The sequence below is a fragment of the Lissotriton vulgaris genome, chromosome 2_1 (genome assembly GCF_964263255.1).
Source record: "Lissotriton vulgaris chromosome 2_1, aLisVul1.2, whole genome shotgun sequence".
Lineage (NCBI taxonomy): Eukaryota > Metazoa > Chordata > Amphibia > Caudata > Salamandridae > Lissotriton > Lissotriton vulgaris.
The window spans coordinates 743,979,758-743,993,585 of NC_141687.1; the positions used below are offsets into that span (position 1 = coordinate 743,979,758).

General features: G+C 34.5%; 1 protein-coding gene across 9 annotated transcripts in view; it reads right to left on the minus strand.

Moving 5' to 3' along the window:
• Positions 1–1,141: 1,141 nt before the first annotated feature.
• The window catches only part of SOX6 (SRY-box transcription factor 6), a 790,083-nt gene continuing 777,396 nt past the window's right edge, over positions 1,142–13,828 (minus strand). For all 9 annotated transcript variants that reach the window (XM_086956030.1, XM_086956031.1, XM_086956034.1 and 6 more), the window contains one exon: positions 1,142–11,065. In XM_086956030.1, the coding sequence (XP_086812156.1) occupies positions 10,762–11,065 (304 nt within the window). In that variant the 3' untranslated portion in view covers positions 1,142–10,761. The remainder of the gene's footprint in view (positions 11,066–13,828) is intronic.

Genomic DNA, 13,828 nt, shown 5'->3' on the forward strand with positions numbered 1-13,828 from the left:
ATAGCGCCATGCAAATTTAGGAATTCCTTTGACTCTGGACTGCTGCATATTATAGATGTGGGTGAAGAGGCAAAGACGCTGTCAGTGCGCCCCCTGATGGCATCCGTCTGGAAGTGGGAAAGGGGGTCCTATAGACCCCCAGAGATCCCCTAGAGTAGGATGCAGTCACTCACTGCTCCCACCTGAAAGGGGATCTCTAATGTGCAGGTGAGATGCTGCCTGCACATTAGAGGGACTCATTCAAAGCTGCTCCATGTTTAACTTGATTGCGCTGCACCCAGGGCAGCACAACTACACAGCTGAACCTAGGGTAGCCTATCACTATAATATGGCACACTCTCCTTGTTCGCGCAGGACACACCTTTTAAAAGGTGCACCAAGCGCAAAAAAAGGGAGCGTAAAGTATTCTGTAATATGGCCCCAGACATTCCCGGACTTGAGCATAAGACCTCCTGGCATATATTTAGAATTGCCTGCCATTTCAGAAACAATTTGAAACTTGGCTATTTGCATCATCCATTGAACTAAATTGTTGCCTTTTTGTCTTTTTGGGGTCCCTTATTTCAGTGCCCTTATACATAATGAGTTTGCTGAATGCTTTGTTGAAATGGTTTTTTTGTTCATTAATTCAAACATGTTACAGTGAATTATTAATTGGTCAGATATCGACAACCATCAAAAATGAATTTATTTGAGCAGTTGATAATGACTAATGAGATCTAATAAAAGCAGCCTTCTGGTGTAGCAGTTGGGTCTAAGGGCCTGATCTAGATTAACATGGATGGGTTACTTCAACAGTGACGGAGTAACCTGTCCAACGAAATCTAAATCAGTCCCTATGTCTAAATTCTCTACCAGTACTTATTCTACAATATGCCTATTTGACTTACACCTGAGTCTCTATTGTCAGAGTCCCTCTATGATAGGTTCTATCTGGAATATAATCTTTATACAATAGATGCCAATTGAACACTTTCTGAGCTAGAACAGGTTTGCACTATTCAGTCATTCTTTTAAACTGTTTGCATGCATCCCTCTCGTCATATAAGTGTTAGCAGAGGACACATTAATAATATTTTTTACATTTTGTGAAACTGATACAAACTTTTGTGTACATTTGAAGAAAAGACCACACATGTCATAAAACAAATGTATCTTTAATTTGTAAGTGTCAACAGCAGTACAAAAGATGGAGTGATGGTGAATAGATTAAGGATTGAAAGGACAGTCTTGAGGTAAATGAGCATAAATAGGCAGTATTAAAGAAACTCCCCTGAAAGGTTTAAGCCCCTATTGTGGCATATATGGCATCTCACACGGATGGCATAATTTACATATCAGGAAAGCACCAATGCCATGGTGCCACGGTGCCACAAACACCAGAATATTAAGACATTGTGTCTTTGATTTTTGACTTTTTCATTGATTACTGAGGCCGAGGAGGATAAAATGTGTAAAAGTACCAGTGAATGATTATTTAATTTACCTCACGTCAATACTGCACAATAAATTTCAAGAAGTCTATTTATGCAATGATCCAGATCTAAGGATAACAATTTGTTTCACTGTGAAAACATTTTCAAAAGCAATATTTTTATCCTTAGGAAACAGGTTTCTGTACTGTAGAATAGGGGTGATTCCCTCAGATGGAGAACGTGAGAAAGATGTGATGGCAACCTTTTAGTTCATTTAAAAACTTTACACTGGACTGTACAAGATTTTTCTTTTTGATAAACTATTTACATTTTCAAACTTTAAAACATATTCAAAGCAGCAATAAACACTAGTTTTTTTTCTCTAAACGCCCAAATAATTACCAGTCCTTGGACCAGGTAGGTACCTGCATTGTACATAGAATTTCTACAAAGAAAACCTGCCAGTTATAAGTTGCTAGCGGGTGTCTGAACAGCAGCCCTAGATTATCAGAGCCACACCCTCAGAGTTGCTATAGAAACCAAAGCATAGTACCATGTCAACTGGTGTTCAGTTGTTCCAACAGCCGTACACACAAACTTTACACTTGAAAACAGCAGCTAGCATGTCAGTCCAGCATGTCAGTGAATTGTGCTGATTAAATTAACATAGAATGCTATTTTACAATATACATCACATACATACTACAATGTTTGGGGAGATACAGTGAGATAAGTTATGCGGTAACAGCTTATATGCTTTTTTAATGTAATAAAACATTTTTTACATGGCATATACAATAATGAATGAACAGAAATGCCAAGCACTCTATTTTGCTAAAAGCCGGAAAAGGGTACAATAAAAAACTGTGCTTTTGAAAAAGCAGAACACATTACAAAGGAAGACAGACAGAGAATGTACATAACAGTAGCAGATCTGCAATGTGCAGCATACAAACAGTTAAATATTTGCACATTTCCCATACTCCTAGAGCACCAAATTCCTCACATGTGGCTTTTAACAAGCAGAAAATACTAAAGAAGCCATGCCACTAAGTGACTTTTTGCGTTCATATTGCCTTACACATTATTCTGAAAACAATTTGTGTTCACTGGCATCCCAATGTATATCAGAATACTTCTTCCAACTTAAAAGATGCAAACTTCGTGCGGACGGTCAAATATGATACCCTTATATATAAATAGACACTATTACTCACAGATTTTGGGTAGTATAAAAAAGCCCAACAAATAAAAAACTAAAACTCAGCAAGAAGCTGCGGCCAAAATAATTGATGGGCAAAACCCTACCTATCTTAATGAAATGTAACAAGTGCTTTTGTAAACTGACGTTTTATCCACATTTTCTTCATATTTGCAAAGAACGTACTTAAGTGCTTTACTCTGTCTAAAACAAGCTCAAACAATTGCAACTCTCTACCTTCTTATGAGATATTTTAAATAGATAATTGAGCCGAAATTCCTTTTCTGTTTGCACATTTTAATAAACTGTTCATTTATGCAGTGCTGTTAACTGTTAACTATCTGTAGAATTATTGATTTAGTAAAACCAGTCTGCAATAAGTATACCACTGGAGTATTTTGTTTATAAAAGAGGTGGCCATTGTTTTGGATTTTGTGGTGTAAACAATTTGAAGATTATTTTGAGTCATGTGCTGCTCTTTATATGACAGGTAGAGCTATGAGTATATTGTGTGGTATGTTTCCTCTTTCATGATATATTGGAAATGAGGGGCCCTATATGCAAACTACATTTTTTATTACTTTAGTAGTACAATATTAGTACTACTCACGTTTTACAATGCTGTTCACAAACCTCAAGGGGGAATTCTCCACCTCCACCTCTCCTATGTTTTCTATGGGAAGATCCTCACACATGTAAGTTTACTACTTAACAGTAAATGTAGGAAGAGCCAGGAAGAGTGGATAGATAATAAGACAGTCATCCACCCACAAAAAAGAGCAAGTCACTGTTATTCACAAACTGTACTTCTGAAGTCAGACACATCGAGCCAAAACAGGATTAAATGCACTCTGAGTCAGAGCAGGAGTAAGTCCAATACCACATTTGGCTACCAAACCACTGGGACTGCAACACAGTCTCATGTGAGTTAATGGGGCTAGGGAATTAAAATAAAAACCCATAGGAAATAATGTTTTATTTAATTATTTAAACTATTTAAATATAAATGAAATTCAATTTAATGTTAAAAATATCAAAATTATTGTTTAGTTTAAAAAATGTCTAATAAACATTTTTTAATTTAAACATTAATGCAATATTTTAACTATGATTAATAGATACTTTATGTGGGATGTTTTAATTTAAACTTTAGAAAACATTTTAGGATTTAATTTGGTATATTAAATTAAAAGTTACATTTAATCAAAAATTAGGTTAATGTCACTGGAGCTATTTTTATGTTGTATTACATTTAAAAAATCATACAACATTAGTTTACAATCATTTGAAGCACAAAAATTAACACATTTTTTTAAAGCTTATTATATTTTGTTTTATTTTTCCCTATACTTTACCGTAAAGTAATCCCCACCACTGGGTCAGAGATCTCCCTATAAAAGTAGTACAACATTAAAAAAAAATGCTATATAACTATCTACTTAAGTTTAATTAAATAATGTATTGATTTAAATGAAGTAAATGAAATAAAAATTCTAATGTGAAGATTTATCAAAAACATTCCCACCTAAAGCACAATGTGTGTGTTTACTTATAATATTATACATTAAAAATGTTATGTTGAATTACAAAAGTTTTAAAAATATGTTATCATTAAATATTGATTTTTCAAATATATATAACTCTTAGCATTCAATTTAATGTATATATATTTATAACATTTGAACTGGACTATTTAAATTTAGCAGTTTTTCATATGGGGTTTAATTTTAAGTCCCTAGCGCCATTATTTCGAAGAGGGGTGGTTTGGTATCAGTGGTTGGCCATGTCAGGTGCAGGATCAGCTACTGCTTCTTTTTAAATGTAGCCACTTCCAGCCTTGTAATTTGGCTCTATCCCCTACTTTGAGGGAGGAGATCTGTAAAGCCATGCTTTTGAGTACCTTTACACCCGTAAATGGTGAAACTCAGAAGTGCAAGAGTGGTCATTCACAGGTGGATTTACTCATATGTAAGTTTACCTTTGTAAATAGGCCCCTAGATGTTAACATTGTATGGCTTGTGGAGTTTTAACAAATCCCTTCCTAAAATTACATGGAAAGTTTGTTAGACGAGTTTACTAAGAGACTAATTTAGGACATTTGACAGCCTGAATTAAGGGATGACCTTCGTGGGTATTTCTCACCTTTGTGAAATTAGTTGAATACTATTTTCAAAATACCCAAATATAAGTAAATTAACATTACATTACATCACAATGTATATTTTATGTCTGTTCTTGTCACAATCATGTATTTGCAATGTTTTAACCTGTTGATTATATGTATGAAGTATTGCACCATTCATAGGGCATGTCTTCTGTTGGATACACAGAAATATCCATTGCATGGCTAATGCTGTATGGTTAGTTGCCTGCATTTTATAATGCTTTGTAATAATCTATTCTTCCCTTGGTGTTTGTGCAGTTGAAGTATGTGTAAATTAGGTACAAGTCTCTAAATTAGAAATTGTACATCCATAAATTGAAGGGCACAATTATTTGAACAGCTTCATGGTGGCAAGGGCATCAAACTGTCAATGATGTACATATGTGTGCTGTGTATGTAAATGAGGAGAAAATAATTAATCCAACATACAATTTGGTACTATACTGAAATAACAATTGAGTTTATTTGGCAACCCATAGTGTTAATTAAAACCCCAAATATTTCTTATAGAGTTTCGACTTATATATAAGTGATGTTTGTTATTTCAAATTCATGTTCCTTACTACATCCACTTTGCTTAAATAGCAACATTTCCATACCTTTGAACATCCATATTTACTTATGGAAGACAAAGATGTCTTTCATAAGTAAATATGGATATATGGAGTACATAAAATAGATACAATTATGAATTGTGACTTGACAATTATTATGAAGACACTACAGCTCAGGCACAGTTAACTTCTGGCACTATTTTGGTTGTTATGTTACAGTCGTATGCAAATGCTAATACAGTATAAGATTGCTTTCTCAAGTACAGGTCTTTCAACAGACAGGCCTCTTAGTGCTAGACGTTTCCAACAACACTTATTGTAATTATACTGCTCTGTCATCTTTAACATCGAACTCTGGGAAGAAAATGATTAGGTGGGCACCTTGCTTATGAAATTAATCACATTGTTCAATATGACCCAGCAGACATGCGCTTCAAAACTGAATAAATGATCTAATTGCAAGTACCAATGTGGCACTTATCATAGCAATCAAGTTAGCAGATTGTGGCTACTGATGTTTGCTGGCTGAATTCTCAGCGTGTGATAACATGAAATATGGAAGCTAAAGAATGAACATCAGATAAATTACTAATATTTTTGTCTAAGGCATATATGTATGTGCTTAACCAGATGCATGTGTTGCAATTTGCAATAGTATTAGCTAAACGTGTGTTTAGTGGGTTGACTTTACCACTTTGATTGTCAGATTTTCAACTATTTTTAAGAAAGGAGCACATACCACATCATGTACAACATAGAGAAATTAATGGTTTTACTTTTCAAATAGTTATAATATTGCCTTCTGTCAGCTTTGTGACTTTTCTACACCAGAAAGACTTTAGTTGTGTGGCTGATGCCACTAAAATCTGCCTATAGCATTATTGGGCCCTCATTGTGTATTCTTTATATTTTATTTACAAAGGAATCAGACCTTCTTTTATGCAACAGATTTCCATCTGAATTTCTTAATACATGTCTGAGATTAAATGTTGAGAAATCTATGTGTCCGGAGAAGCACCTGATTTTCAGGATATTTACTAATGTGCATGTAATCTGTCTTTCGCAAAAATGTTGATCCACAAAATTTAGTTCACCAACAGTTACACAGTAACCAAGTCTCCCTGTGGAGTTTGGCTTCACTAAAGTTTTTGAGCACTGATTAGTCTAAAATTGTTTGTATGTCAGTAACCTTGTTCTATATTATTTCACAATTATTTAATTTCACATTGTGGGCCTCTGTGTTCATCATTGTGGGAGAGAACAACTGAGGCATCTTGCTGTTCTGATCGAAAGCTCCAATGTTTCTCTTCACTGTGAGTGAAATTTTAGCATCTAGATGAGGTATGGAGACATGTCAGCATTTCTCTTTTCATGAGGACTAACACACACTGAAAGAGACCTACAAAAGGTCAACACATAACTTATACTTTGCTAACTATTGATGAACAAAAAAATAAAATTCAATTTCCTATGATATATTTACACAATTTCATAAACAAATGAGATGGTTAAATCATTACATTTTGTTTCGATATCACCTTTGGACATTAAGGTGTTGTTCCTTTGATTGTCCTTATTTCTGTTCATTAATAGTTTTAGAGCCACTGGTGGCTAATAAATATTTTTTATGCTGATATGCACAATTTAGATTCAAATGTATTACACCTTTTTAATAAGTATAATCAATTTTACATGGAGAGGAAATGCTAACCTGCCAATCATCTTTAAGTAAGTAGCTAGGTGACACAGCAACAGCACTGAGGCAGAGCTGGTGCAAATACAAAGTTCAACAATAAACATATTTGCATAAATAATGAAATAACAAGACATAAAATGACTCTAAGCCGGCAACTGTGGGGCATACCCACACAAGTCAAAACAGATGACTTTTGTTCGTGTAGTTTTCATACAACATTTTCACATTAGTCAGAAGTGATAAAAATACCATTTATCTCCAGTGCTTATAACACTTATGAAACAACATCTGTTTATGTGTGTTTTTGTACTACAAGCAAAATCAAGTTTCAATCTTAAAGAACAGTTACTTGTTCTCCACCAGCCTGCTGAATATTGTTTTGGCATGGTCATGAAGAAAAAAAATCAACAAAAATCTAAATGCTTGCCTGTGTGCAAAAAATATTAACATACCTTACAAAGTATAGCAATGAAGCACTCTAGAAAAAGCATGAAAATGTAAAAGAAATTTAGTGACCAAAAATGAATAAAGACATACAGAAGAAAGAAATAACTGATAGAATGAGAAAATAACACACTGAAAAGAAACAATAAAAGATCAATAGAAATCAAGTAAATAGGAGCAATTGTATAAGACGTCAATAAATATGTTGTCAAAAGAAAGTTTTAGTCCAACCTGATGTACAGATGCATGTCCAGGGTAATATTAAGAAAACAGCGGTCAGTACCTCTATCCACTTTGAGAGTAAACACCAGCCATGACAAAATGCATGCTTTTCCAGTATTTGGGACAACAGTAATTTAAAGTGTAATACCAAAAATGTAAAAGGTTTTTTTTCCAAGTGGAAGGAAAACTTCTTCATGTTAGTTTTCAATCTAATAATGATTATATTTGATTTTGTATTAACTACTCTAGTATATAGGAAGAGTCATGGTCACATAATAAATTCAATTGTTCATAAACATCATGACCTTTAATACTGATATATCTCTGGATCTAGAAAATCTTCATAAAAGTATTCTTTTCTGTTCAAGTTAGAACCTGTAGGAATTGTATGCCAAATTAACACTATGGTTATATCTATTAGCATTATAGGCATATGTTGAACGTATCCACTAACATCTGTGGCTAGATACTAGCCAATGGTTGTGAAGTAGTCGGTACACTAGTTGGTGGCTTTCCACACCTAAACACATAGAAATATTCTTTTTTGCGAACATGAGGGTAGGGGACATATATACACGATTACAATTATTGATTGTAAACCTCATACTCAGTACGAATATTGGATTACATTATATTACGTGCACGAAATTGTGTTAATATCCTATGACATAACAAGTACTGCTCTATGACTAAAGAACAGATTAGATGGATATATACACAAGTTTAGGCTGGAGAAAAATTATGTTTCGGTGCTAGTCTTTTGCATATATATTTACTTAATACATTTTCATGAGAAAAGGCTTACCTATTTGTAAAGTCAAATAGATGTACACCTAACATAGTGAGGGAAATAAAAGCATTTTGTTCTTTGTTACCACTTATTTAGCATAGGTAAGAAGTATGTTATCTCTTTATGACCACTTGAACATGACATTAAGAAGATATAGGATAGTGACAATTTAAAAGAAGACTAATTTTTTGTCATTTTAATGTTAAGCGCCTTGAAGATAGTGGTATGTAATGAAAATTATGGACTAAATATATTTGCTTATTCACACTCAAATTCTACATTCATGTATGATAGTTACTACAAATGTATTTCTGAATAAAAGGACATAAACGTACCCTCTACATGCTTGGTCCATGTTATTTAGCATGCACCACTGGTTTCAAAAATTGTCTTTGACTTACATTTAGTTATACCAATGATTTGTCTGATATATTTCATGACTAAGCTTACATAATGCTGTGAGGTACTGGTTATCGACTACTGGCTATCTTGTATTATAAAAAATATATGTAGGGTCTGATTGACAGGTAACAAAGTATATTTACTGATTGTTGACATGTTCTCATTGTTGGTATTCAAAAGGAAATCTATTAAACATTTAATATTCATATGCCTATGTCTGTTTCCAAACACCATACTTCAGCTGATTGCCCAAAAGTGGTCAATGCACTACTTTAGGTTTAGGGTAATTGTGCACTGCACATTTATTCACCCGATTTTTATCTTTGCCTGGGACAATATGTTCACTTTCTTACCATATATTCACACTTACTCTTCTATGCTTTGTTACTTATTATACGTGGCACTACTGAGGGAAAATTCAACATATTCCAAATATCAGCTATGTGGATATGACCCAAAATATAAAGCATGTATGCTAACATATCAGAATGTCATTAGTGCTTTGGTGAATTATAATATGAGGTAATTTGTATGGGAATTAATATGACAAGTTTAAACATTTTGAAGTTCAAAGAAAATTGTCTCATGATTAAATTACATATTACCATCTGTATAATACTGTCAATGAATGGTTTGTTTTTTGAAGAAACAAATTATGCATTTGGACCCTGGGCGTTCTGGAATGAATACCTTAAGACAAAATATGTTAAGACGGAACGCTTTGGCTAGCATCAAGGGTGAGGTAAACGTTTTAAGACAGAATTTGTCAGTAACTGGTGAATTACTCTCTTGTGTACAATTCTTCATAAAGCAATGTTCATTAAATGTATGGACAAGTATAATAGTGCTAAGTATCTTATAATTGTCCAGAATTATGAAGAGATAGATATAAAGAAGTTGTGGATAGGGGCTATGTGAGATATTGTCAAAATTGTTGTTTAGTAAAAAAAAAATGCCTAAACGGCACCATCTCAAAATTTTGCCAGGCAATGTGCCTAGTAATTTCCACTTTAAGGTGAAAATATTACCTATTATTGAAAATAATTTTAGAAATGCAAGACTTTCCATCAATAACTATGATATGCAAAGGGAGCAATATTTGTATATTTTCTTTTAAACCAATAGCATATGAAGAGGCAAACACAGTTATGCACACACGTGGACAACCAATTTTCATTACTACCATGTCCAAAGATTCCTGAGTACTTTGACACATTCTGAATAACCTATATCTAACTCTGTTATTTAACATGCCAAGGATTCTCTAAGACTCTGCAGTGCCTCCTTTAAGACGTTCCAAATGTTAAGATTCAAAATGTATGAAAATGTTTGGCACAATTGTTATCAAAATATACAAGTGAAAAGGAAAGTAAATTCTGAACTTTTTTGTTGTTGATGTAGCAATGAGAATTTGTGGACTCATTTGCATCCAAAATATGCAAAAACTAAGTTGGTAGTTATTTCTTTTGAATAATTCTGAATAAAAATCACATTCACAACCTGTTGGCTGACACAGCATACCTGAGTGAGAATGTCTTACCCCATCCAAAAACAGTAACTTACAACTATATTAACATCAGTATGAAGGAGAGACTATAAAGAGTTAAACTTAACATACAGTTATGGATTCACGACTGTAAGTTACCAAGTTGTGTCGCTTGATATTTTATGGATATTTGCCTAAGTAAAAAACAATGGAAAACTAGGGAGAAAAATCAATCTGTCTCACACATATAGAAACATTTAAGACCATTCTGCTGAAGTAACGATGAGAGCCACACATGCTGCAGGCTCCTTAAGAACGTTTTGTTGGAAGTCGCCCTCCAAAAGAAATTCAAGAGTACTTTGTATTTGTCCTTCCAAGAGCTTCTCCTCAGTTGGCATTGACAGGCTCATGAGCTTCATTGTCACTACTATAGTCTGATTTGGGATCATCTTCATAGTCATCAAACATTTCCATTTCATCTTCGCCGTTCATCAAATCATTTCCTGCCAGGCTTCCGCCATCCATCTTCATACCATAAGTGCTCTGGATTACAGGGATGCTAGGCTCTGGGCTGGCAGAGGCACTTGAGCAATCAGATGTCATCTGAGGGGAGGGTGTGGTGGCTGACATGCTAATGGCACCCGGGTACATAACTCCTGTTGCTGTGGTGATTGGAATCTGTGGTTGTTGTCTATTGAAAGATAACAAAAAGACATAATTTGAATTGATGTAATATAACAATCAAAATCTATTCACATATACCTTTAGATTTTCACATTTATTTAACCACTCTTAAACATGTTTGCAATTGAATGTGAAATTGTGCAAAACTATGACACTCAGAAAGTGGAGAGAAATTTCAGTATAGATCTGCCTATTTGGCTGACAATTTACTGCTTGTGTAAGCACTGTCATAGTAACAGCATTATGTTTTCTACTACTGCCTCTGATACTACTACTGTCACTGCTACTGCTACTTTACCATTATTGCAAATCCTACTGCTAATATTAATACCAACAGAAATAAACATATTCTGTCACCTCAAGTGCAAAACAACCTCAGACATTAATAATGATATTGATAGCATCCTCATTGTCAGGTCTGTTGAAACCTTGCAGTTCCCACTTTAATTCAAGAGGATCTTGTTTGAACATATTTGTACATATACACTTATATTTGATTAAATATTTACTACTATTTAAATGTTATTTAGACCATGAAAATGTAAGAAAGAAGTGATTTTAATAAATATTTTAAATGCATTCTGATCACTGCAATAGAAAATGGTGCTCTACAAAGATTTGAAATGATTCATAATTAGATAAGTGCATTATCCATAGCTCAACCTAACCCTAATATTACCACTGTTTCACATTCAGAGCCATAGCCCTCCAACTGATGAAATACATTTAACACATGATGGCTATGGGAGGAGGCGAGAGGAGAGGGCACTGCAAACTTTTGACAGCATTTTGAACATAAGAGTCTTTCTAGTGATTCAGTTAGGGCAGTCTGTACAATTTCCTTCATTATTCTCCAAGCAATAGTGCTTGCCACTCTCTCAGAGATATTAGAAAGCCACTATTCAATAGCTAGCCCATTATCTTGCTAAAGTTATCTATTTTTCTCTCTGTCTTTCTTGTCTTGGTAGACCAGCAGCACCAGGATGTGATCCCAATCTTTATCTTGGCCCTTCTTTCAGCTTCTGCTCTCAATGGTCATGACTACTATCTAAGCATTTCCTTCCTGGCTTTTACAGAAGGTTTAGGCAACCTATTCCTTGATTGCCAGTCTATTATTGAACTCTATAGGCCCATATTGCATTTGTTGTAAGTGGAAACTGTGACTCAAAATTTCAGTTATGTCTAATTGACTCCTTTTCTGCCTTTAGTGCATAATTTGATATGGGGGCTCATTCTCCATACCCCTCAGAAGATGGTTACTTGTTGCATGTTGTGAGAGCATGTACCAAGTGATCTGGGGAAACCTTTTTAAGCACACCGAATGTCTCAAACCATATGTGGATGTTTCTCCATTTTGAAGCAATGGCAAATGATATTCATAAAGATACTCCATATTAAAGTCTGTGAGAATTCAAGGGTCTGAAGATGACAAGAATCAAATTTTGCAGAATTTGAACTATTTGCAATTTCGCACACTTTGCTATGATAGTGACAATTACTTTTCCTACTGTTGATTTGTAGAGCAACTCCAGTATGGAAGGTATTCTTGAAATAATTTAGTCAGAATGTATGCAAAAGACTGCAAAGTTACTCCAGATCACTTGAGCTGCAACTGGATAAATTGTGTTAATCACATCTGTCTGACTAAAAAATAGCAGTTAGGTTCTACTACAATAAAGAGTGATAGGGAGTGTAGGAGATACCAATTCTTAATTACACACAAAACATTAAATGATTCTTAAATATTATGTATTAACAGCGGTAATGAGATGAGGAAATATCTTCTAAAAAAATTCAGATGAAATATCAGAATTTCAATTTTAATAGTAGAATTCAATGGCACAATCCTGAGAAGATTTACATGTGAAAGAGATAAAATAATAGACTGACCATAACCCCTTCATTGCGCCCGTCGGCCACCCGCCATTTCGAGAACTACCTCTGTAGTGCTGCGCACGTCTGTTGGCGGATGGGGCCCCGCTCACTTAATCAAACCACTGCACCACGGCGGAATTCACGCCGCAGTTAAGTGGTTAAATTGTTTCACCTTTTATATTAGCAAATAAGGTTATTTTAAAATGCTCAATCAATATCAAAGATCTCTCTCTTTCATATTTGTTGCCATCCAGTAGATTATAAAAAGACCTCCAATCTGATGGCATAGCCATCTAAAAGAATGATCCAATTATATTTTATTAATAATGTTGAAACACTGCAAGATGACATGGGGACATGATAGCATTTGGCATTGCCTATTAGCATTTTCTATTTTAGCATTTTTTTTTATACTTTACTTATGGATAAATATGGTGAGAGCGATCACTTTAATCTTTTTCCCTTTGGAAAGAATGTTTTAAGTTATTTTACGCAGTAAATAAACTTTATATGCAATAAAATAGGAAGGATTGGATTTTTGAAACTGTTTCGCTTGTTTGTCATCGAATTCTAAAACTGTAGAGTACAGGGTTTGAAGTTTCTGAATATTATGCTATATCTTTGTGGGAGTTGCAGCACTCATATATAAGTTTACCCAATAACAATTAATTACACAGTGGCGGTTCCTCCATGGGGGCGTTTGGGCCCCCCCTGCTTACTCGCCGTGCGAGAAGGCAGAAACAAATGGTAGTTATTCCCATAATATAACTATCATTTGTGATTTGTTTCTACCTTCTCGCATGGCGAGAAAGCAGAACTTCGTGGTTTAGAGTCAGAGTGGGCGGTGTGTTACTCGAGGGCAGGGGGGAGTGGCTTGGGGGAGTGGCTTGCCCAC